At 33.9% G+C, this 23,467-nt stretch overlaps 1 protein-coding gene across 1 annotated transcript in view; it reads left to right on the top strand.

Moving 5' to 3' along the window:
- Window positions 1-22,320, top strand: part of LOC128997864 (ubiquitin carboxyl-terminal hydrolase 2-like) — a 65,823-nt gene extending 43,503 nt beyond the window's left edge. Inside the window, exons 7-12 of the mRNA XM_054423637.1 lie at window positions 5,099-5,216; window positions 5,725-5,947; window positions 6,777-7,032; window positions 8,674-8,752; window positions 11,646-11,874; window positions 17,882-22,320. Coding sequence (XP_054279612.1) covers window positions 5,099-5,216; window positions 5,725-5,947; window positions 6,777-7,032; window positions 8,674-8,752; window positions 11,646-11,874; window positions 17,882-17,966 — 990 coding nt within the window. The 3' untranslated portion in view covers window positions 17,967-22,320. The remainder of the gene's footprint in view (window positions 1-5,098; window positions 5,217-5,724; window positions 5,948-6,776; window positions 7,033-8,673; window positions 8,753-11,645; window positions 11,875-17,881) is intronic.
- Window positions 22,321-23,467: the final 1,147 nt, after the last annotated feature.

A 23,467-nucleotide genomic window follows, 5' to 3' on the forward strand; every position in this document is an offset into this window, starting at 1 on the left:
CACATTGTTGGCGGTACCTGTCTGGTACTGAGCCTCAACACCGTGCCGTTCGTTCACTCCATCAGCCGCGTCCGGTCTCGTATTCTCTACCTCCACGTGGTATGTCACCAAGTTCAGTCGCTCTAAGCTATCGATCCCGAGAACTATGTCACTGGTAAGCGAGGGAAGATACAGAGCATGGAACTCTTCCATTCGTCCTTTCAATAGACCTTTGAAGTGATAGGACTTGTGCGACTTCGAATAACTACCGTTGGCGAGTCTCACTACCATAGGAGTCAAAACAGACATAATTCCAGACTGTTCCAAGTGACGTGCCACCGCCGTGCCGATCAACGTGACTACGGCACCTGTATCTATTAGCGCGGCGAACTCTCGCCCTGCTATCGTCACCGATACGTGCGGTCGTCTGTCGTTAGTCTGAATCTGAGCGTTCTCGGTTTCCGGGAATTTCTTAATTTTCTCTAACCAAGCGCACCAGTCCGGGGAGGTCTTCGTAGAAGGCACTACTGAGGATTCAGTTGACCTCATTTGGTAATTTTCTCGACACCGACAATCATGGGTTCGGATACCCATCTTTTTACAATAGAAACACTTTAGAGTTCTTGGCATACGGCAGTCACGAAACATGTGGCCTTTCTTGTCACAGTTCCAACATGTGAGATATGATTTTTCTCTCATGTTATTCGCCCATCGCGAAACTGCATTGTTTTCTCGGGGTGAACCTCCGCGCTCACGCTCCGAGTTACGTCGTGGTTTAGTAGATGACGAAGTCCTCGTAAAATTACCCGTCCGGGGGTTCGGAGAGTGTTCTCGTGACCTACGTGGTCTTGCCTCTGACCGGAAGCCTACGCGCTTCTCGGTTAATCGTCCCGTCACGCCGTTTGATGACTGACACTCGCCAATCGTCGAAACTCCGAAATGATCTCCTGATTTATTATCGCGTCCTCGTCTCGGGTGATAAGCCGTTTCGGGGACCAACGCTGCCGACGGAGGGGGAGGGGGACGGAAAAGAGATTTTTCCCTAAAATAGCTCTCAACGTGTTCCGCTTGTCTGAGCATTTCGTCGACCGAGAAAAAATCGTGTCTCCTCATCGTCAACTTATATTCGGGTCTCATATTTGTATACAAAATATTCAATTGTTCGTGGAGACTGAGAGTTCCCTTGCGTCGCATGAGAGTAGTTAAAGCCACAACAAAGTTTCTAAAAGCTTCGTTGTCACCTTGAGTACGACGCCGAATTTCTTCGTCTAGATTTCGCTGGTATCCCGGTGGTAGGAATTGTAGTTCGAAACTCGATCTAAATGACTCATAATTATGCCAGGAGTCTTTATAGTTTCGATACCACAACAGTGCATTACTATGTAGTAGCTCGGGGAGTGCTCGTATAATATCGTTCTTATTTATTTCGTAGGCCTCCATAAGCTCTTCCAGGCGTTCCAAGAAAGAAACGGGGTCTTTAGAGCCGTCAAAACGAACGTTCCACTTTCGAACTAAATTACACAATGCCGAGACATCAACGCCAACCTTACGAATTACGTTCGAATTTTCGTGACACGAAGGCAAACCACTACTGAATCCGTGATTCACGCTTGCCTGTGTAGCAATACCTAGTTGTTCGCTCGCGAACCCACCGTACGGTCGCTGACCGGTACCGGGCACCGTAGTTCGATTAATCGAATCTGTAGAGTGGGAGGTGTCGAAAGCATAGTTAACACTTGGTCTGGTTAGTGTACTATACACTAACCCCTCGGAATTTGTAAAACGATCTGATTGTGTCATATTGACTGGATAATTACTAGCCTGATTGTTGGCCTGATTGTTATCAGCGCGCATTGTTAGGCTTGATAACGAACGACAAACGTCCTCAAAGTTGGTTCCTGGGGGCAAACCAACTATCTCCCGTACTCTGTCAAGTTCCGCACTTCGTATGTCACTGGCACCTGGTCGCGAGTCGACATATCCCGTGTCATAGCCGAGTGGAAGTGCAGTCGCACCGTCCACGCTATCATTCACGTCCTTACCGTACACTGCTCGGGGAATGCCATGTTTCCAAAATTTACAAAAAGATTTTCGAAGTTCCTCGACTGTCCCCATATTCGGCAAACCGTATCGACTCATTTCGTAACGAAGTTCATCCTTGGTTAACGTGTGAATCCACCCAATTCGCGGGTCATCCTCTGAGGGACTCTTAGACGTCAACGTACGATCAGTCGTAGTAAGTAAATTTAAAGTCGTTGGTACCATTAACTGTGTCGTCGTTGTACCTACTTGAGGCTGAGTAGCCTCTGCGGTCGTAGCGGGAAAACTTAAAGTCGATGGCACAGTTGGTTGTGAAATAGTTTGCGCTACTTGAGCTTGTAAAGACCCGGCAGTTGTAGTCGTCGTAGTCGAGGTCGATTCAGTCACCGCTCTGACCGTTTTAGGCGTAGTTTTCGCGCTAACACTCGATCCTACCATTTTCGCTTTTTCTTATATTACAAAGAAAAAACCACTACGATATCGATTTTACCGTTCGGGCGCCAATACGTGAAGCACGTATGAATATTACGATAATAACGAAACTTTCAATGTCCCTGTTCGGAGGCGCCACTTTGTGAGGTGTTTATGTCGGGTAGGGCACCTATCGTAAACTTACCTCCGATTTGCTCGGACAGCTCGAGTAGTCCAGGGTCTCGCTGACAGTCCTCGTCGCTCGCTTACCACTTCTAGATCTTCGTAGATGTTAATGTCGCGCCGATCTGCTAGTACACAAGTACACACTGTGTACCTCGGCACGTCGACGCACCGTACACGAGTTGCTATTAAGGAATACACTAACTATGGTTACTCCTATAACTTGGTGTCAGCACAGCGACGCGCTGACAAGGCCAAGTCTAAGCTAACTACTAGGGCTGATAGCTAACTAGGTGAAGATTAGAAAATAAAATAAATACCCAGCTCCTAGGCTTAACAAAACGTCTCACTTCTCAAAATAAAACTAAAAATAATCTTCTCGGAATTAAGAAAAACTACGCTAACTCGCGATAAGTAAATAATGAAATAAAATTAAAACGTAGAAGGCGCATACGCCAATTCTTCTTGGCTTTAAGGAAAATAAATAAAAACTCTTGATTACAATAAAACAAAACCCCTTTGGATGACTAAAAGTCGGCGTATGTGACTGCGACACTACACTCGCAGCGTCGGTCGATAAACTACGTTATTCTATAATAAACTACGATAAACGTCCTAGAATAGCCTAATAAATAACGCAATTTCCCTCGCCAAAGTGGATACGGGGATGAATACAACGTATACGCTAGCTATATACAGTGTACTTACGTAACACGACACTTCCAGATTTGCATCCGGGTTACTCTCGCCTTCGTCCGGATACCTTATTATTTGGTTCGCTCGCACGGCCTAAGGAGGGTTGGTTGGTGTGCGCGAACCTAACGCTCGACGCCGACTGCCTCAAGAACTGTCCATTGTCCGCTGGTCTCGGCTTCTCCCCACCACGTCTACGGCAGCGCTTCAAGGTGACAGCGGCCGAGTCTCGAACTAGGAGACATGACCAGCTGCAGTGGACATGTGTGACATTGTTGTCAAGCGCGCTCAAGCCTTCGCGGCCTTTAAATAATTAAAACGAACCCCCCAATAAAATGTGACCATTACACCTTATCATTGAATAGTTTGTATAGAAAGATAAGCATACCCATATCACGACGTCGCTTTAAACTGACCATTTTAAACAAGTTTAAAAGATTGTGTTAAGATACATCAAATGTGAAGTATCCAAATTTTTTGAAGAATAAATATCTAAGGAATTTTATTTGTATTTGCTCAATCATGTCAACAAGATAGGTTTGATGAGGATACCTCACAGTTGCTCCAAACTCAAGTTAAGGCCGTACCAGGGTGCAATATAAAAGTTTGAGGCTGTAAATGTTTGTTATAAAACTTCCTTATCTGAATATGAAGCCATGAATTTGATACGCTGATCTACAAGACTCGATTATGTGATTAGAAAAAGACAGATTGCTATCAATTGTAACACCAAAATCTGTTACACTACTGCGACTACCCAGTAAATCACCATTCATGGAATATTGGAAGTTAACAGCATTGTGAGTGCGTCTGGTGTAACTGACAACAAAACATTTATCGGAATGGAATTTTATTCCCACATCACTCCAAGCCGCTAATCTATCCAGGTCTTGTTGCAATAGAAGACAATCACTAATGTCGTTTATTTCTCTAAAGATCTTTAGGTTATCAGCATAAAGAAGGACTTTACTATTCAGCACACTGTTAACAAAGTCATTAATGAAGATTGTGAATAATAGAGGGCCAAGGTTCGGACCCTGGGGAACCCCTGAAGATACAATAAATTCAGAAGATGAACTTCCCTGAAAATGAACAAACTGTTTTCTGTTATGTAAGTAGGTCAAAAAAAACAGCAAACCATTGCAGGAGATGCCAGTTTTGACAATAGTGATAGATGGTTGACTTTGTCAAACGCTTTTTCAAAATCAGTATAAATGACATCAACCTGACCTCTTTGTCCAAAGAAGAAATACAAAAATTCATCAGATTAATATTGATAAACCTCCGAGGATAAAAACCATGTTGGAGAGGCGTAATCCAGAACTTCACATGATTGAAAACCCTGTCTTCCCTTGTTGAATTAATGGCTTTGAACAGCTTCGCTGGTGTGGACAAAATAGCAACAATTTTTATATCACTCTTTTGATTTTGGAAAGTACATCAACATAATTACATTTATAACTTTTTTAAATCTGCTTAACATTTTTGTGCTGTAAAGTCATTTAAAAAACAAACTTTGTTAGTGAAATATAAACAAACTATTTGTAAAATTCAAGTCATAAACCATTTAAATCCCTTAGTCGTGTTTCTAAACACAAGCCTCAAGCTCTCCTATGGCTCGTAATTTCTAGTATGGCTCGTAAGCCATATTTTCTCAAATAAGAGACTTAACATAAAGTTGTATGTGTTATATAAAGTTGTAGGCCTGTTTGAATTAATTTAGTATTTTTTTTTACTAAATACTTTCAAAACTATTAATTTCTTTAAAAATGTTAGTGTTGAATGTTCACAGTGCTTCCTCAACTCTATTGTGCAGTGCCTTAGCAACACAAGGGTGATCAAGGAATATATCCTCAGTGATGAATATCTTAATGAAATAAGACCCTCAGTAAAGTCAGCTCTTATGAAAAGTAAGTAAATATTTTTAAATATGACATGTTTTCTGACTGTTAATAAGCTTAATTTGTTTTTAGCAACCTTGCTCAGCAACCTCTCGATGATTTTATGTAAAGATTTCTTATTTTAACAGGCTGTATATTACAATCTAGATACTCAGACAGAATATTATTTGTTTATTTGTGGTTTAAACATAGACAAAAAATGTATGGCTTATATAAGTATGATTATGGCTAGATACAAGGATAATTTTGTTTTGCACAACTGATTCTTCATGTTCCTCCGTGGATTTAACCTCTACCTGGTCGTGCAGGGTCATTTTAGTGAGAGTCTACTGTATTTAAAATCCTCGCAAGTTTTTTAAACACAGTTTTTCTCTAATAAACCTAAGCGCTAAACAAAAATTATCTGCTTCGACTCTTGTACCAGATTTTAATATGTTGTATTACCAATTGACTAAAATACTAAAAAACTACTTTTCTTTAAAAGAACACTAACGCTTTAAACAAACCGTTGTTGCAGGATTTGCTGAACTGATAAAAAACCTTTGGCAAGGAGACCAAAAGTCACTTTCCACTCACAATTTCAAGCTGGAAGTTGATATTGTTGCCCCTCGTTTCACGGGCTATCTTCAACAAGATGCTCAGGAGTTCTTGCGCTATCTCCTGGAAGGAATACACAATGAGATAAATCGTATTACAAGTCGACCTAAGCCACTGACAGAAGAAATCGACGATGATTTGGAGTAAGTTGAATTCATTCTGAACATAATTTCTGCATAAATAGCTTCTGAATGGAAGCTAAAAAACAGCTTGAAAAGTAGCCTCATTTTTATGGTCCTGATTGAATATAGTGCCACGATTAACTGAGGTGATGTGGACTGAGTGTACCTCGTATAGTCGAAAACTCTGATAAACTGACTTTACTGCTGTAAGATTAGAGAATGAGATGCCTAGTATTGTGAAAAATGCATTTATTGTATTAATTAGTTACAATAATTTACAATAAATTAATTATAAAGTATCAAATTATTATTTTGCGTTAACGAGATCGAAGTATTGAAAAAACTGTCATTGAAACAAAGCCCAATGTTGCAATACGTCCCATTACTGGGTTATACACCTTATAGCCAATTCAAGGTCATTCTCCCCTACCTCCCACCACCCTAAACATCGGCAACGCCTTTTTGACATTCACCGGTCACCTCTCAGCCCGCTCTACCTGCCAACCCTGTTTTGTCCATCAGTTTATTGTTCACACTGAACCTCTAAAGGTTGTAAGAAAACTGTTGTCATTTTTCAGCCTAAAATATGCAGTGAACATTTTATCTTGCCGAGTTGTGTTGAAAAACAATCGTTGATACACTTATAACATATATCAAACATTGATGATTATTTATATACAATTTTTCATAACACGCAAAAGCAGCTCAGTTAAAACCAAAACTCATTTAGCCTAGTCTAGGCTCAGATAATCTATTGCACTGTGCTTTTTCCTACATTCTTTTAGATAATGCTATTTTTGTACTTAATCTTACATGACAGGTTTTCTTCAACCTCATTCATTCTGTGTAGTGATTCACAAAAAGCTTTGGAAGTGTGGAAGCGATATCTGAGATTGGAGAACAGCAAGATTGTAGATACGTTTGGTGGTCTGCTCAAGTCTATATTGGAGTGTACTCACTGCAGCCATAAATCCACCACATTTGAGCCGTTTTGGGATTTGTCGCTGCCAATTCCAGACACCCTTACTCACCCAGGCAAACTTATGCTTTCTCATTGCTTCGATCTTTTTACTAAGGAGGAGGTGCTCGACGGAGATGAAATGCCGGTATATTTCTTTTAACATATTTTTTTCTCTGTTGTATTCCTAAGTTTTTAAGAGAAGAACTTTATATTAAAAATTATGTCAGCAGGGTAGGGTAGATATGGTGTGGGTGTGGAACCTCAAGTTTCAATCAAGTAAGCTCTGTTCAGCACTATATCAATTTGACTGTTTTTTTTTTTTTTTTATGAGCAATTCTGATCCTTTGGCTGACTATTTAGTATGTTGAAGAGTTCAGCTGTCTTTTGCCAAGTACCGGTAGTAAAAAAAAGGGTTATTTAATCAATCAGTACAGTTCACCTTCGTACTGTACCGGCTCACACCTTGCTTTGCTGGATACGTTCCACACACAGATCTGTAGTCTATGTGGACGGGTATGTAGTAGCAAGGTTAAAAGAGGTTGCCAACCTCTTTTACTAAAAAAAATCAACTATGCTCAAGTGGTTTTTTAGCGAATTTTCTATATAAGGAATAAGCTATTACAGTAGGTCTCATGGTAAGACCTAGACCCAGGACCGATTTATTTTGTTTTGAGGTCCCCAGAGGTCTAAACACCATACGTTCAAAGTCATATATATATATATGTCCGTTAGCGCGATGACAAAAAAAAAATGATCCGATTTTGATTAAATTTTATACTAACGTTTAAACTATACCTACGTTTATTCAAACAAGTTCGCAAACCATCATAATCAGACTATGGGAACAGGGGTTTATGGGGCGTTTTATTGTGCAAAAATTGATTTTTCCCATTTTTGACCCTCAAAACACAAAATTTCATAATTTCTCTCCAAACCATTTTGCAGAGCTTAAAAAAGAAATAATTTTGCATATTGAAGCGTTGTTGTATGCCTAACGGTTACGTAGATAATTTTAAAACTTCTAAATTAAAATTCCCATGTTATTCATATGGAGAATAAATAAACTGTTGTAGTTTGCTTGTTTATGGATATATTTTAACCAAATTTGGAAATTCTGTTTATTTAATACTAAGCTATCAACATTACGAAAAAACACACCTCAATATCTTCCCTGTAGCAGCAAACCTAAGTACTCACTAAAATTAATTTTATTTAAATAGAAAATAAATCTGGCAATTTTTAAGGAATATTTTAGTAGAAATCCAGCCAGATAAATAGAAATTCCCTTAGTCTGCAAGTTTGCTGTGGCGGAGGTATTATCTTTTATCTTTGGTAACATCATCCGTTTAAAACTTTTTTTGCTATTTTATACAGTTTTCAAGTACCTAATTAAGACAAATTTAAAATCTAATTCACGGTATCTGTAATTTTTACCATTTTGAATTTCCAAAATCTATTTAATGAGGTAACTACTAAGCTATAAGCTATATAAGTTTTAAAACAGTACATTGCTTTCTATGTTATCCTTGGTAATATATTTATTGCTGTATGTGGACAATCTATTTGTCCATAGACGTATCTTTGTAAATTTGTCAAATCTATTGTTATTTTTTTACTTATTGTCATTATTAATTTATTTTTTTGCCATTAAACCATCATTAAAATTTTTTCCCCTTAAAGAAAGCAACAACTCTTTGTGCATTGGGGTATTTTTATTCATGGCATGGTTAATAAAATTATGAGTAAACTTCTCTCTATTTTGAAGCAGTCAATTTTGTGATTTCAGACTTGTTCCAAGTGCAAGACTCGGCGGAAATGCAAGAAGAGATTTGTAATTCAGAAATTCCCCGAAGTTCTTGTCATTCGTATCCTTTTAAAGTAAAATATTCAAGCTTAATTTGCAGGAGCCTGGAATTACCTTGATTCAAGATTTAATGATTCTTTATTTTATAATTAAACATGAAATACAGTAATAGAACACGTCAGAATATTAAGTTAGGCTACATATAATAACATTACATATAAGGTATGTGGCGAATAGACATTTTTGAATTTCATGGTGAGGTAGCCTCTGGATCACTAAATGGTTTATGTTACCTGGCTTCGTCAAGTGATACTGCTTGAGTAGTTTACTACTATAGTTTCAGACTTAAAAGTCCATCTTCAGGTAGGAATAAAAACGTCAATAAGTCATCTAACCAATTTGGTTAGATTCGTCGTTACACTTAGAACACATACACGAACACAAAAAATACTAAAAACAAATATAAATAAATATAGGATGGAGAGGACACAGCTAACTCACCTGATGAAAGGTTGCAGATGAGTCAAAGAACACATAAAATCACACACATAATTTACTTAATATTTCGCCTCTTTCAGAGGCTTCTTCAGAAGTAGGCCTAGATGGTAGTTACAAAACAACAGTTTTAAACTGTTGTTTTGTAACTACCATCTAGGCCTACTTCTGAAGAAGCCTCTGAAAGAGGCGAAATATTAAGTAAATTATGTGTGTGATTTTATGTGTTCTTTGACTCATCTGCAACCTTTCATCAGGTGAGTTAGCTGTGTCCTCTCCATCCTATATTTATTTATTTAATCCAAGCTAAATGCTTTTTCCTAAAAACATAAAAACAAATATAATGACTGTCCCTCTTTCTACATTTGCCAAACTTCATTTTTTAAAACATTCTACCTCAGCCTATGCCAATCATTTGATCAATTCAAACCATAACTATACAGATTTAAATACAAATTTGCATATCCTCCATACATGCAATAAAGGCTATTATATGAACACAATCGAAGAGTATGAAATATACAAATCGTCCAAACAAAATCCCCAATTTGTATTAAATGAGAAGTTATCATGCGAGTCAAACATAATCTACAATAAGGCTATGAAACTATCAGCTGACAGAGACAATGGCGATAACACGGACCAAGGTTAAGGAAGGTCAGGAGAGGGACATTACGTCATCCACTGGACTCTGACATGCAGTCATGACTCATCTTCCGGCGCCACCACACGTGTCCCCCGTGATTAATTTTACACTGGCCAGTTTTTACAGTATTATACTTGTTTTTTGTGTTTTTCGTGTTCGTGTATGTGTTCTAAGTGTAACGACAAATCTAACCATATTGGTAAGATGACTTATTGACGTTTTTGTTCCTACCTGAAGATGGAATTTTAAGTCTGAAACTATAGTAGTAAACTACTCAAGCAGGATCACTTGACAAAGCCAGGTAACATAAACCATTCAGATTTTTGAATAGACTAGATTTAAGTAGGCTATAGGCTAACATTTAAGTTGTAAAATACTATACACAAAGGGGAGTCGAGGGCTCCCTGAATTAACTCTCAAAGAATCTGCGTAAGTTTTTGCACCTGCAGAAAAACCATTTATTAACCACATAACCTCCGCTTGATTGTTTACTGCCGATTGCAGGAGTTTTCTGTTGTTATCCATTTTAATTAATTGAGCTGTAATAAAATTATACGTATCAGAAACATCAGAAATTTGACCAGTCAACAGTTTTAAATTGTTTGGACTTAGCCCATTGTCATTTTCAACATTATTCACCTCTAGTGAACACAAAGTCGAAGCTTTAGCAGACGTGCACGTCACTTTCCACAAATGGCTTTTCCTAGAGCTATGAATAACTCATACTCTTCGTCAGATACATCAATGCAGGTGTTATGATGCCATGATTTACAAATCCTAACACATAGGAGTGCTTTACTGGTTTTCGTAATGTTTTTATTACACGAACCGCACTTGGACTGTTTGCCATGCGCCGCCATCTTGCTAAATTCAATGAGGCGGAAATTGTCTTGCGTGGATTTTGTATTTTTTACAAATAATATAAGTTAAAACAATGAAACCATAGTGTCTGCTATAGAATTCTGTGGATACTGTAATTCCATTATTTTCTCAGTGTTTTTTGCCGATTATAAATTTATATTTTGTTACATTTTTTATCAAGAGATTTGTGTTGGTAATTGTTTTCATATTAATAAAAAAAATCATGCTCTTAATATTACATAATTTAAATAAATAAGGAATCGTTGTAAACACATTCCATCACCAAAAATTCAAAACAAATCTCTAACAATGTTTTGGGTAGTAAAAATATATATTATTTTTAATCAGAAGTAGAAAGTATTGAAAACTTTATATTAATCTATGAACAAGGGGTCTTATTTTTTTTAAATTTACTCCTTTCCTCTTCCCCCAATATAAAATGGTTCTTGTAACATGAGTAAAAAAAGAATTGTGTTCAGTTAATATATGTATAGTCCAAAACGTTACTATACTCCACATAATAACAAAGAAAACAAAATTGTAAATATTAGAATAAAACCAACACCAACTAAACTAGTAAATATATATTTATTGTTGATAATCCACATAAATCACATACTAACAAAATTAACACATGAATTTATTCCAAATATAATATTTACTTTTGAAATTAGGTAAACACACTTGAAAATTTCATTATAGAGACTAAAATGTCAGAAAATAAGGATATTGTTTATTTAATTATTTATATATTAATTGTTAATATATGTATATTATTTTATTTCACCAGTTGACTATTATTTTATAGCAATAGCACATTGTGAAGTTTTTATTTATAGGGAATGTTTTTTGACCAACACCAAATTAACTTGTATCTACACTACTAAAACGTTACTTGCTTTTTATCACTAAACCAATGATTTCATATTTTTACCTTGATTGGTGTGAATAGATCTTAAACGGTTTTCTCTGGGAAGCCGAGCTCGCAAAGTAGACAGTTCCATCGAGTTCCCAGTGACAAAGCTGGATATGGGGCCGTACTCAGCGGAGAGCCAATACAAGAACTTGCTCTATGATCTGTACGCAGTCGTCAACCACAATGGGACTTGCTACACTGGCCACTATACTGCGTACTGTAGACATCCATATTCTCACGAGTGGTACATATTCAACGACAGAAGGTTAGTGCAGTTTAATAATTGATGTATACAAATAAGTTCTTATCTTGCTATTAATTCTGTAATCTACTGTAAAATACACAAAAAATAGTTATTTGTTATTCTTTTTGAAAAGTAAACTTATCTGTTTTGCATCAATCTTCTATTGATTTTCAGGAGTATGGTTTCAAATGATATAGCAGATAGTTTAAAAAACACACTGTTATTTAAATATAAATTTGTAAAAGTATTGTATGAAGACTAAAGTGTGACTATGTTTTCAGTAACTACCAAAAATGGTTGTTTGGCAGGTAAAATATTAACTAACAAGGTATCCATCTGTCCCTTATTAGGTGATTGATGTTTTCCTTGCAATGTTCAAATCAAATCAAAATCTCCTTTACAGTAATAATAAATGTACAAGTACAATGAATAGAGTCAGTGAGAAATGTAACTTATTGCCTATTCACAGTATTTTAAATTGTAAAATTCCTCAAAGGAGTAGATTGCTTTTTCTACTAAAAATTTTTTTAGTTTACAGTAAAATGTCCTACTATTACATTCACTTTTTATAAGGGGTCTGCGGGTCCCCGATTTTTTCGGGTCGGGTCGGGCCAGCGGAAGGCCCGAGAGACCGGGTCGGGTCAGAGATTTGTTCGGGGCCAAGATCTGGGTCGGGCCAAAAAAATTATTATATTAGGCTATTTTTAAAGTTATAATAAGTAATTTTCAAAGAAACACTCTGATATACATTATTACAGAGGAATAAAAATGTTAAAATTAGAATTAAATATTAAGTTTAGTTTGCTCACGTTTAAGAACAAAGACACAACAGAGCAATTATTGCCTTACTGTCACTAGCCAGAGCCAGTCGTCTACTGACAAAACAAGTGACGCAACAGTGCAAAGAAAACAAAGTCAAAAGAAAGACTATTTAGTATTTATCCAGAGGTACCAGTTTAATTATTTATTGTTTATTCCATACCTAGTTTAAATTATATTTTAGTATTTTATTTAGATAATCAATTAGATCTGTATCTTGTTCTTTTATTTTCCTATTGTCCTTTTTGTCATTCAGTAACAAAACAAAACAACACTTCTGATCGTCTGGTTCGGCATTTTATGGTCACCATTTATTTTTTTTTTTAAGTATCAAGTATCAACAAGTCTACAAAGAGGTTAGGCCTAAATATTTTATAATTTTATGAAAGTTTTCATCAGTAAAATTATTTTTTTCTTAAGTTAAATTGAGTTTCAAAAAAGATATTTCTAAGATCCAATACAATATTTACAAGACACAAACTACCATGAATATTTTTTTTTTGAAATTATCTGTAACAGTTTTATATTTTTGAATAAAGAAAATATATCTTTTTGTCTCTACTTCCTTGTTTTGTTACTTGTATTTTGTCAGCAATTGGAACAACGAACAACCGGGTGGTGTAATAGGGGCGGTGGAGGGGGAGGGTTTATGACCTTGAGTGTCCCCGGGCCTGGCTCGGGTTGTGTAAGATGGGAGGGGAGGGGAGGGGGAGAGTCTGTAACCTTGAGTGTCCCCGGGCCCGGCTGTGAGAGTGATTCATGGTTTTTTGTTTACATTCTACTACCCTTCCTTCCGAGAAAAAGACCCTACAGTTTCAAAAACATTGACTTACAGTATAAAAACATTGAGTTGTGTTGCTAATTAGGGCACTATAATGTCTCTGCTGTCTGCTTATGTTGCCAAATTAGCATTTAACTTTCTTTTCTCTTGATTTAATATAATTTTCGATATATTAAGAGTTCCTTTTCCGGTACCTAATAATTGTGATATTGTTTGACTTGAGTTTATGGATTTTTAATTATTTTCATTTATTAGCTAAAATCAGTTGTTTTAGGATTTTAATCTCTTGCAATACCTATAACTGTGCCTATAACTGTGTATGACTTGATATGCAATTTTTACAGTCTTTACTATAACTATACCATAAACAATGTATGTGTGTTATTTATTGTTTTAGAGTTTTATAGTAAATTAGTTTACACAATATCTTTTCTTCAATGAGTTCTCCACTTGTCATGTTGCTTAGTCTATTACTATTTTAGGCCCTATAAAAAATAATTCCTATGTAAAGCTGTAGGCCTACTAATGCCAATAATAGATAATTCTTTATTTATGATGATGTAACTAATAATGCTATTGTAAGTGTGCGGTTTTTGTACTTAGGAGGTTAGGAGGCAGGGAAAGAATGATTCATATTGCATGGTGGAAACATAGAATTTTTATTTTCTTCTTGCTTGCAGTCTTGAAGCCAGTCCACAGGCCCTAAACTTGTGATAAGGTTAATTGATTTGTTTATGATCCATTTATATTAAGTTCCATTACAAACTTGTTGTAATATAGCTGTTTAGATATTTCAACAGTTATGAAAATGGGAAAGAATGGCTTGATAAAAAAAATTATTTTCTTCTTTCTTGCAGTTGAGGCAACTCCTAAGCTGTAAATAAGTTATGAACATGAAATAATATACATAAATACAATCTTTTTCCATATGTTATTTTCAAGTAATATTATAAACACAGATAGGAGTTAAAAAAAGATAAAAAAATCCGGTAATTAATAATTTTTGGCCCGACCCGACCCGACCCGAACCAAAAAAGTCTGACCCGCAGACCCCTACTTGGCAAAAAAGTGATATATTTAAGGTAACAGTATAATAAGGTAAGTCAGGTATTAATAAGGTAAGTTTTCACAGTGTGTTTTTTAATTCTAAATTATGTCTTTAGTATAGCATATTGTGCACTTCTGGTATTATATCTATTACCAGGAGACCGATCATTGCTTGTGGTGTTAAATTTGTAGGAGACGTTAAAAAAATAAGCATAGGCCTATACATGTACAATTTGCAGTGATATTATAAAATACAGTCTAAAATATGTAATAAAACCAATTATACAATAACATTTTTATCATGCTCACGTGTTGGTGATGTTTGTGTGCACTACCCTGTCGTCTCAAGTCACTGAAAACCATTGTGAGCCTAAATAAACTTGCATTACAGACAGTAAAAAAAAAAACAGGGTTGGTGTGCTCAGGGAAAACCTAGAAAAGTCAGGGAATTTGGTTGGTCTGGAAAAGTCAGGGAATTATGAAAAAATTCTGGAATTTCTCCTGAAAGACTACTTTTTTATAGATATGGTACATTCTGCAGCTAAACATGTTTTATCAGGGATATGACTAATGGCTAAAAGAACGACATTAGCACTGATGCACATTTTTATATTGATAGTTTTTATCGGTACGGGAGAGGAATCGATATGTACATAGTTTGAAACAAGTTTTGTATTTGGGAGTGATTAAATAAGTAATTTTTTTTAATATTTCTTGAGATTGGTTGGTTGATATCGACTTGCGGTAAACCTGGAAAAAGTATAATATCAGTCTGGAAAACCTGAAAAAGTCAGGTTTTCCAAATTTAGTACCAACCCTGAAAAATGCCAAAATAAAAATGATGCATTTTAAAATAGCATATCATTACAGTATTGCTATTTTTTAAAGCTGATCCATTGTATATGTCTTGATGTTATAATCTCATATTTATGTATGTTATGCAATCTCATATTTCATCGTTTATTGGCCTATATTTGATTTGGGGTTTCCTCTAACAATTAATTGAGTTTAATTAATTAATTTACTTGAAATAATTGATTAATTATTGCCGTTAGACGCATCGTAAAGTTTTGTGCTTGGCCTAGGAAAATGCTATTAAACCTAAGACCAACTAATATCAACTTGCTCACAAAAATTCATTACAGTACTGAGGTTACTGGGGTTTTCTATAGTTTTTGTTATGTGGCTGTTGTCTTTGAAATAAGTTAAAGTGTTAACATAAAAAAAAAATAGTTAGTAAAAAACTTCAAACAAACACATTCTGAATACTCTAAGATGGGGTTTTCTGCTGTATAATGTAGTTTCAAAGGCTGAATTTAAGGGTTTGCGAGACAAAAAATGTCATAGCCTTTAGCCTACTTTGTGCTCTTGAGTCTGGAGCATACAAGTGTAAAGAGGTTTGTTTTTTACTGGATCACATTTATATAGAATAAGTCTAAATAAAACAATCATGTTAAATAAAACTATTAATTTGGAACCCTAGTTAAATTATTAAAACACATAAACTATTTGTTTTACGTTTAAATCATTTTTGCTATAAATTTTACCATGTTCGATTAAGTTGTAAAGCCAATTTATCTTCATTAAAAAAATTAAATTAGTAGTAATTTGAATAAAGATTATAGAAACAAGCTATAAGGAAAAAAATCATATGATGAAAAAATAAAAAATTCAGACAACATATAAGAAAAAACTTTGGGAAATAATCAATAGGGAGACAGATAAATATTCAGACAGTCTAAAGCAAATAATTTCTAAAAAAAAACATACAAATTCCGCAATAAGCAATCCAAAAACTATATCAAATACTTTAAATAAATTTTGTATTGAAGCTGTAGAGGATTTAGTGCAAAAACATCCTTAAACCCTTGTTCTCTGTCATCACCTGGGCCAGCACAAATACCTGATGCTCTCCAAAATGAAATTAAATATAGATTTCAATGCACCCCAGTCGATGAGAAAGAGATAAAACACATCATCTTGTCCCTTAAAAATAAACATTCTAGTGGTCATGATTAGGTTCCCTTGAAACTAATCAAACATGGAGGGGAGTCATTACTAAAACCCTTAGTGCATTTAATTAATAGCTCTTTAATAACTGGAATTTTTCCTAACAATTTAAATATTTCCAAGGTTGTACCAATTTACAAAAAAGGAGATAAATTTGAAGTAAACTATTATCAGCCTGTTTCTTTATTGCCTTCAATTTAAAAAATATGAGAGGGTGATTACAATCGCTTGGTGGGTCACCTGTTAAAAAATAATTATTTGATGATCAGCAACATGGTTTTCGCAAGAGAAAATCGGTAACCACTGCTTTGGTAGACTTTACGGTTGAGAAAAGAAATAAAGTAGTTGGTATTTTTATAGACCTCACAAAAGCGTTTGACAGTACCTCACACAAAATTCTTTTACATAAATTAAAAAAATCTAGGTTTGCCTAACTTGCAATTAAAATGGTTTGAATCATATCTTCTATTAAACAGAAAACAGTAGGCCTATGTGGAAATTACATCAATCAAAGACAACCAAGTTTTAAATCACAATTCAAATATAATGGAAATTAAACATGGTGTCCCTCAGGGATCAATTCTTGGGTCATTGTTGTTTCTGTGCTATGTCCAGGGAAACCTCTCTATAAATAATACTAATGACACACACAGCAATTTGGTTCTCTATGCTGATGATTCGAATCTAATAACAACATCCAAAACATATCGAGGTCTTGAAATATCATGTAAGGAACAGATAAAAAATATCAAATCTTAATTCACTAGAAATTGTTTATTTTTGAACGCGGAGAAAACCAATAAAATGTTTTTTTCAATGGCACAGAGCAAAGAAAAACCTACCATAAGTATAACCATTAATAATAGTGAAATAAATACTATAAATGTCACAACATTTTTAGAGATAGCGGTTGATCCCTAAAAATGCTGGGGATCAATGTATTGATTTGTTTCTATTGAAAATGAAAGTTTTTTTGTTTGTTTTTTTGTTTATAAAACCAATATTATTAATTATATATGTTAAGATTTCTGTAAAATTTGTGTACAGCTACAGACTATGATAATGCTATTGTAAATCTGTGTTAGTAAATCCATTCAATATACCTTAAATATAACAAAAACATACTATGTGCTGCATATTATTAGTTGACATTGAATACTTATTTCATACATTTGTTTACACGTGTAACTATACATAGTATTTAAGAAAGACATGTGACAAAAGGGGTTGTTTTGAAGCCCTCCACATGGAAATAGCTTGTGATCATTAAGCTCGGTTGTCCACAGAAAGCGCCCAATAACAAAAGAAAGTGGGATAATCAAGACTGTACTGTAGGGTCTAATAGGGTTATTAATAAGTTTGTGTTTTCAGTGTGCTCCCAATGTCAGGAGAAAACATGCCCAAGAGGGATGCTTACGTATTATTCTACGAACAAACCGCCTCTACCAACTTGTAAACATCTGAGCTGATCAAAGTTGCTAGTTTTATGTTTTTTATATTATCATCTCTTTTGTCATGAAACGTTGGTTTTGTAATTCCTACATTGAATATTGATGAATGTACCATATATTCATTGGAAAGTTGTTAATCTATGCAGTTCACTGGTGTTTTGTGTTTAGTATAATTTTTGAAACCTTATAACAAATAACATTTCACTCCACAATGTTATTACTTTTAGAACACCCTGGCTTACTTTTAAAGTCTTTGTTTGTGTGGAAATTATATATATCTTATATTAAATTTCTAATTAACGTTAGATGAATTAATCCCATCTCTGTAAAAGTTGTGATATTTGCTGTTCGTGTACTGTAATGAAGAGATATACCCTCTGTATGGTCAAGTGATTTGCCTTACTAATGGTATTCGATATAGTATTTTTTGTAAGCTCACTTTGATAACACCATTTATAACACTGTTGTTGTTGGTTTTAAATAATACCAGTTTCCTTAAAAAATATGTAGTCATAAACTGCTAAATATAGACATCACACTGTTTAGCCTGATGGCTAGTTATATAGTTTAAAATATAATTCTTTTATTATATACTCATTAAGTTCACCAACTATTATAACTCTATGTGTTGTGTTATTTTGCTCAATGACAATTAGTTTAAACTCTTAATTTAACAGCTTTTAAAATCAAACTAGTTTACTACTATATAAAAGTAAGCCAGGATTAAATTAATGTAACAGTTCATCATTCAACATTCACCAACTTAATGTTCTACATAGTGGGTACCTACTTGTGCCATTTATGTACTGTACTTACTTAAGGAATAACTCATCACCTCATCTAAAATGCTTAGTAATTGTGCTTTATTCTCGCAGTATAGAGCTGTTGTTATTCTCAAGAAGTAGATTTTACATGTTTCCCAAATATCAATATAGGTAGGTAAAGATAAGGGAGCCTATTATATTTTATCTAGTTAATTGCATTAAGGTGATATTTATTACAAAATTAAAACAATTTTAGGTTACATTGAAGAAGGGGTACGAATACCAATACCTTCTATTTATCTTTATTACCACATTGCAGATCCATGTGGTTCAGGGGAGTCGCTAGTGAGAATGACCAACATTATTTTTAATTTTATATGTTTTTTCTTGTTCTATGTTGTGTATAAGAAAAACAAGACATATGGTATGATGTATATTTTTATCTCTTTGAAAAAATATTTGAAGTGGAGCGTGCGCACCTGTTTCTTTAGTTACTGAGTAACTAGTATAAACTTCAACCGCTGTTTTCCGCAACTTTAAAATTTTACATTATTTTTTACATATAAGTTCTTATAACTTTTTAACTATTAAAGCTAGCCATATGATTGGAATTTTTACCACACATTGTTTATATGTACTATAAATCTACTCTTCTGCATGGATACTGAGATATATTAAATAACATACAAAAACATACAAAAATACATACAAAAATTAAAAAGATTAATTACATAGGCATTTTTTTTAGTTATTTATGAAGCCATAACACATAACCTAATTGAGAAAAAAACATGAGTATACACAAATAGTTAGTACTTCTTAAAACAATAAAATTGGTTCAGTACTGGTAGTTAAAAGCTACAAGAGATTTAATAAACCCAATTTTCCCCCTGAAAAACCCCAAAAAGTATGTAAAAAATATGTTTTTACTTTAACAGCAGTAAACCTTTTTCTAAGACTAAATGAACCTATAAAATTATATATGATAATTTTTAAAAGGATTTTTTTTTAAATCACTAGTTTCAGTAGCGACTCTCCTTAAGGGGCTGAAAGCTAATTTTCTATGGAGCTGACTATCCTGAGCATATCTCAATGCTACAGTTGATTTTTACCTAATTCAGTTGTCTGTTAGGTATTTGAAATTGACCCCGCAGTAAATCTATAATATTGAAAAAAATTCCATTTCCTTATTTCTATTTTTTTCTAGAGAAGCAACATTATGTACATCCATTAACCTGCCAAGTTCTTCAGTTATTATCTAGAAGCTAGACTGGGTACTTTTATGGTCCTGTATGTCTTGTATTTAACTTGTATATTTTTATGGGATGCACCAGTAATCTTTTGTGGAATATTTTAAAATATTAAGTCACTATTTTATATAAAACTATACCGGCTGGATTAGCGGCATCCCAAGTTCTTTGAGTTTTTAACCTGTTAAGTTTGGTAAAAGTCTGCATTGCCGCCTACACTCCTTGCGTTGTTATTTGGTAGAGATTCTTGAAGAATTATTTTCAATTTTTTTTTTTTTTATTGGTAAGAAACTAAGAGACCTTGCCGAACAAGTAAATCTGCGATATATCTACAATGTGGTATAAAAGACAGTAATTTATTATGAAATTACCTTTACTCGTGTTAAATCCATACAAATAAAAATTATAATTCTCAATATTTGAGATCCCGTAAGAGGGTTTTGTTATTAGACCCGAAATATAACTTATTATTTTTGTAAATAAAACAATCATTAGTCATCACAGTGACAAATCACATCACTTTAAACCGTCCTCGATATAATCAATAATCATAGATATTTTATTATTATATTAAGCTTTATCAGAGTATATAGAAAAGTATTTTAAAAGAGCAATTTAAAAGTATTTTTATTAGTATTAAATTTATTTTTTTGTAATTTGTGTTAAGTTACCAAGATTTTGTAAATTTATGTATTTTACTGTTGAGTTTGTTGTTATATTGTTTATTTAAATTTAATTTAATCTATAGCCTTAGCCACTAACCCACTCATCTTTAATTCAACATCAAACTTAAATATATGCTTGAATAATCTAACCATGTTAAAAAAAACTAAATAATAGTTTGAAGGCTAAGCATTGTTTTATGATCCAAGCAATGAATACAAACCCTTTAATAAGCGCAATGCCTTTGTAAAAAATTCAATCTGAAAATTTTTAATTTTTCATAGTTCTTGCTGCGGCCGCTAGGTATTGCAAGCGTGAGGCCAAGTCGAGTGAGACAAAGAATTGGCTTATAGGGAGAGAGTAGCGTGGCGGCCACCCGAGCGATTGTAGCGGCGGCCGCTCAAGGTTCATTTTGGTGGCAAAATTCCAGTTTAAATATTCTCCATAAGCATTTCGCTTCTTTAAGGGTTTGTATTCATTGATTTAAGTGGATGCATTGTTAATTTGTAATTTCATTACTAATTAAACAATTAGCAGTTTTTTATCTTGTGAGTTTGATTACATAGATGGGATTTTAGTGGGCAAAAGTGTATTTATGATGAGATCCTGAAATTTTGAGAGTTGATAGAGCAGCATTTGTTTAGACATCTTTAAGTATAGTGTTCTTAGGTAGTGTGAATTATTACCTTTGTTTTTTTTTTATTTATCTTATTTAATGGACTGATTCCAATAACTAGAGAGCCCAATCAAAATTCCAGTATTTAATATTGTTTATCTTACACCATTTATTATTTTCTTATATTTACTAAACTTTAATTTAAAACCATTTCACATTTTCTAAAAATGTAATTCACATTTCTTGGTTTACTCAATGTTATTCCTATGAATGGTATAAATTTAAAATGTTGTATGTACAACATATATATATATATATTTATTTATTTATACTATTTATAGTATGTTATACACACAATATGTTTTGTCACAAAAACACATTTGAAAACTTTGAATTATGTGGCTCTAATATAAAAAACCCGTTTTTTAAAAGGAACAAGTTATTCTATTTTTAACCTGAAAATTAACTGATTTATTTCATGTTTATTATATTCTTTTTAGATCTGGTCATCTTGACAATATGTAGCACAGAATAATGTTTGACCTATTATATATGATAAAACATATTAACTGATGGATTCATTTTTATAGATAAATTATAGATATTTATTGTACTAGCTTCCACAATGATAGAAATGAATATGATTCATTGTGAATATTGTGATCCCTCCGTCCCAAGTATTGCTTATTAACAATGCAACATCACCAAGCATTTATGTGATGAGGACATCACTCAGTAAAAAAATTGAGGTAATCTGTGAATCCCAAAAACTTCTAGAGCTTCATTAACGACCATCTCGAGTCATTCTAACCGGGTTGCCATTCTGGTTTGTTATGTATTTATCCAAGCTCTGTTTCACGATCAAACATTTTTTTACTGCTTTGCTAATGTTAGTTATTGTTAGTATGTACACCGTTACACATTAAGTTTACCCGTCACTCTGTATCCTCTCTTCACACCTTAATATTATGTGTGCACCTAATACACGCTAGAACTGGGCTCTGTTCCCTGATTATTCTATGCACTGTTGTACAACATGTAATAAAACTCAGTTATTTTGTGCCAACATTTGTAGTTTTCTATTCCTTTTCATGGTAATCAGTACAGTAGTTAAGTTTTTTTTACTATATATTTCACCAAAGACAAGATAAGATACAGTAATTTACTGAGGGATAAAAAGTTGTTTTTGAAAGTATCAACCTCTAAGATTGACTGAAATATACTATTTTTAACGTGTTTGTAAGTACACAATATTACCCAATAAAATTGTCTTTTATTTGGTGTTTACGCTTACACCATCCTTAATTAAATAATTATTAATGTCTAAATATGCCTTTTGACTTCAAATTAAATTTTTGCTAGCACTGATTCTATGAATTTTATACTATAATAAATCAGTAGAGCCCTCTCGCTAAGATTCTAAAGGTAATACATTCTTAACTCAGCCCCACTACATGTAATTTACTTGTGGTGCGCATATTCATTCGTAATATTTTAAATAAAAATAAAAACTTGAAATTTCATTCTGGAATGTGCACTAACTGTAGTTTAAAGGATTAAAAAAAAAATGTATTAGTTTCCTAGGTATAGTACTTTTCATGATCAGAATACTTCTTATTTTGTTAAATTAAATCCATTAAAAGTGAAAGATTAACTGTACAAATTTCCACTGACATTGCAGTACAGTAGTGTCCCTTTAGTCCCAACTATCTGGGACCAACCCCTGTTTGGATTAGTGGAAGTTTGGATTTTGGAATAAGCAGATTTTGATAATAACTGGTCATCAAAATCACAGATGATGTAAACGGTTTTGCTCTGACCGCAGAAACGATGATGATGTCACTGCAACCAAGGAAGATGATGTTGTTTCCATCATTACTTCAGAAGATGTTGTCAATTTCAAGTTAGATTCTTACTAACATTTAAAAATTATAAAAGTTGTTGAACTTAAGTTCAGAATTGGCAGATTTTTCCATATTTTCAAAACAGCGGGGTTAGGAATAGTGGGACTTAACTGTATGATAATTTCACCTCATATGCATTGCGTGTTACCTTTACACATAAGAGTAAAATTTTGAAACACGTTTTTATGTCCCTGGCCTTTTACTTCGTAGATACTGAATATGTAGTTTATCATTATATGTTTTAATATTTTTTGGGGCGGGGGCAACATGTTACACACAATTATTTGGCTTTAAATAGGTTCTAGGTAC

This window comes from Macrosteles quadrilineatus, unplaced genomic scaffold (assembly GCF_028750875.1).
Source record: "Macrosteles quadrilineatus isolate MER2022 unplaced genomic scaffold, UCM_ALF_1.0 Scaffold_7__1_contigs__length_78375512, whole genome shotgun sequence".
Taxonomy (NCBI): domain Eukaryota; kingdom Metazoa; phylum Arthropoda; class Insecta; order Hemiptera; family Cicadellidae; genus Macrosteles; species Macrosteles quadrilineatus.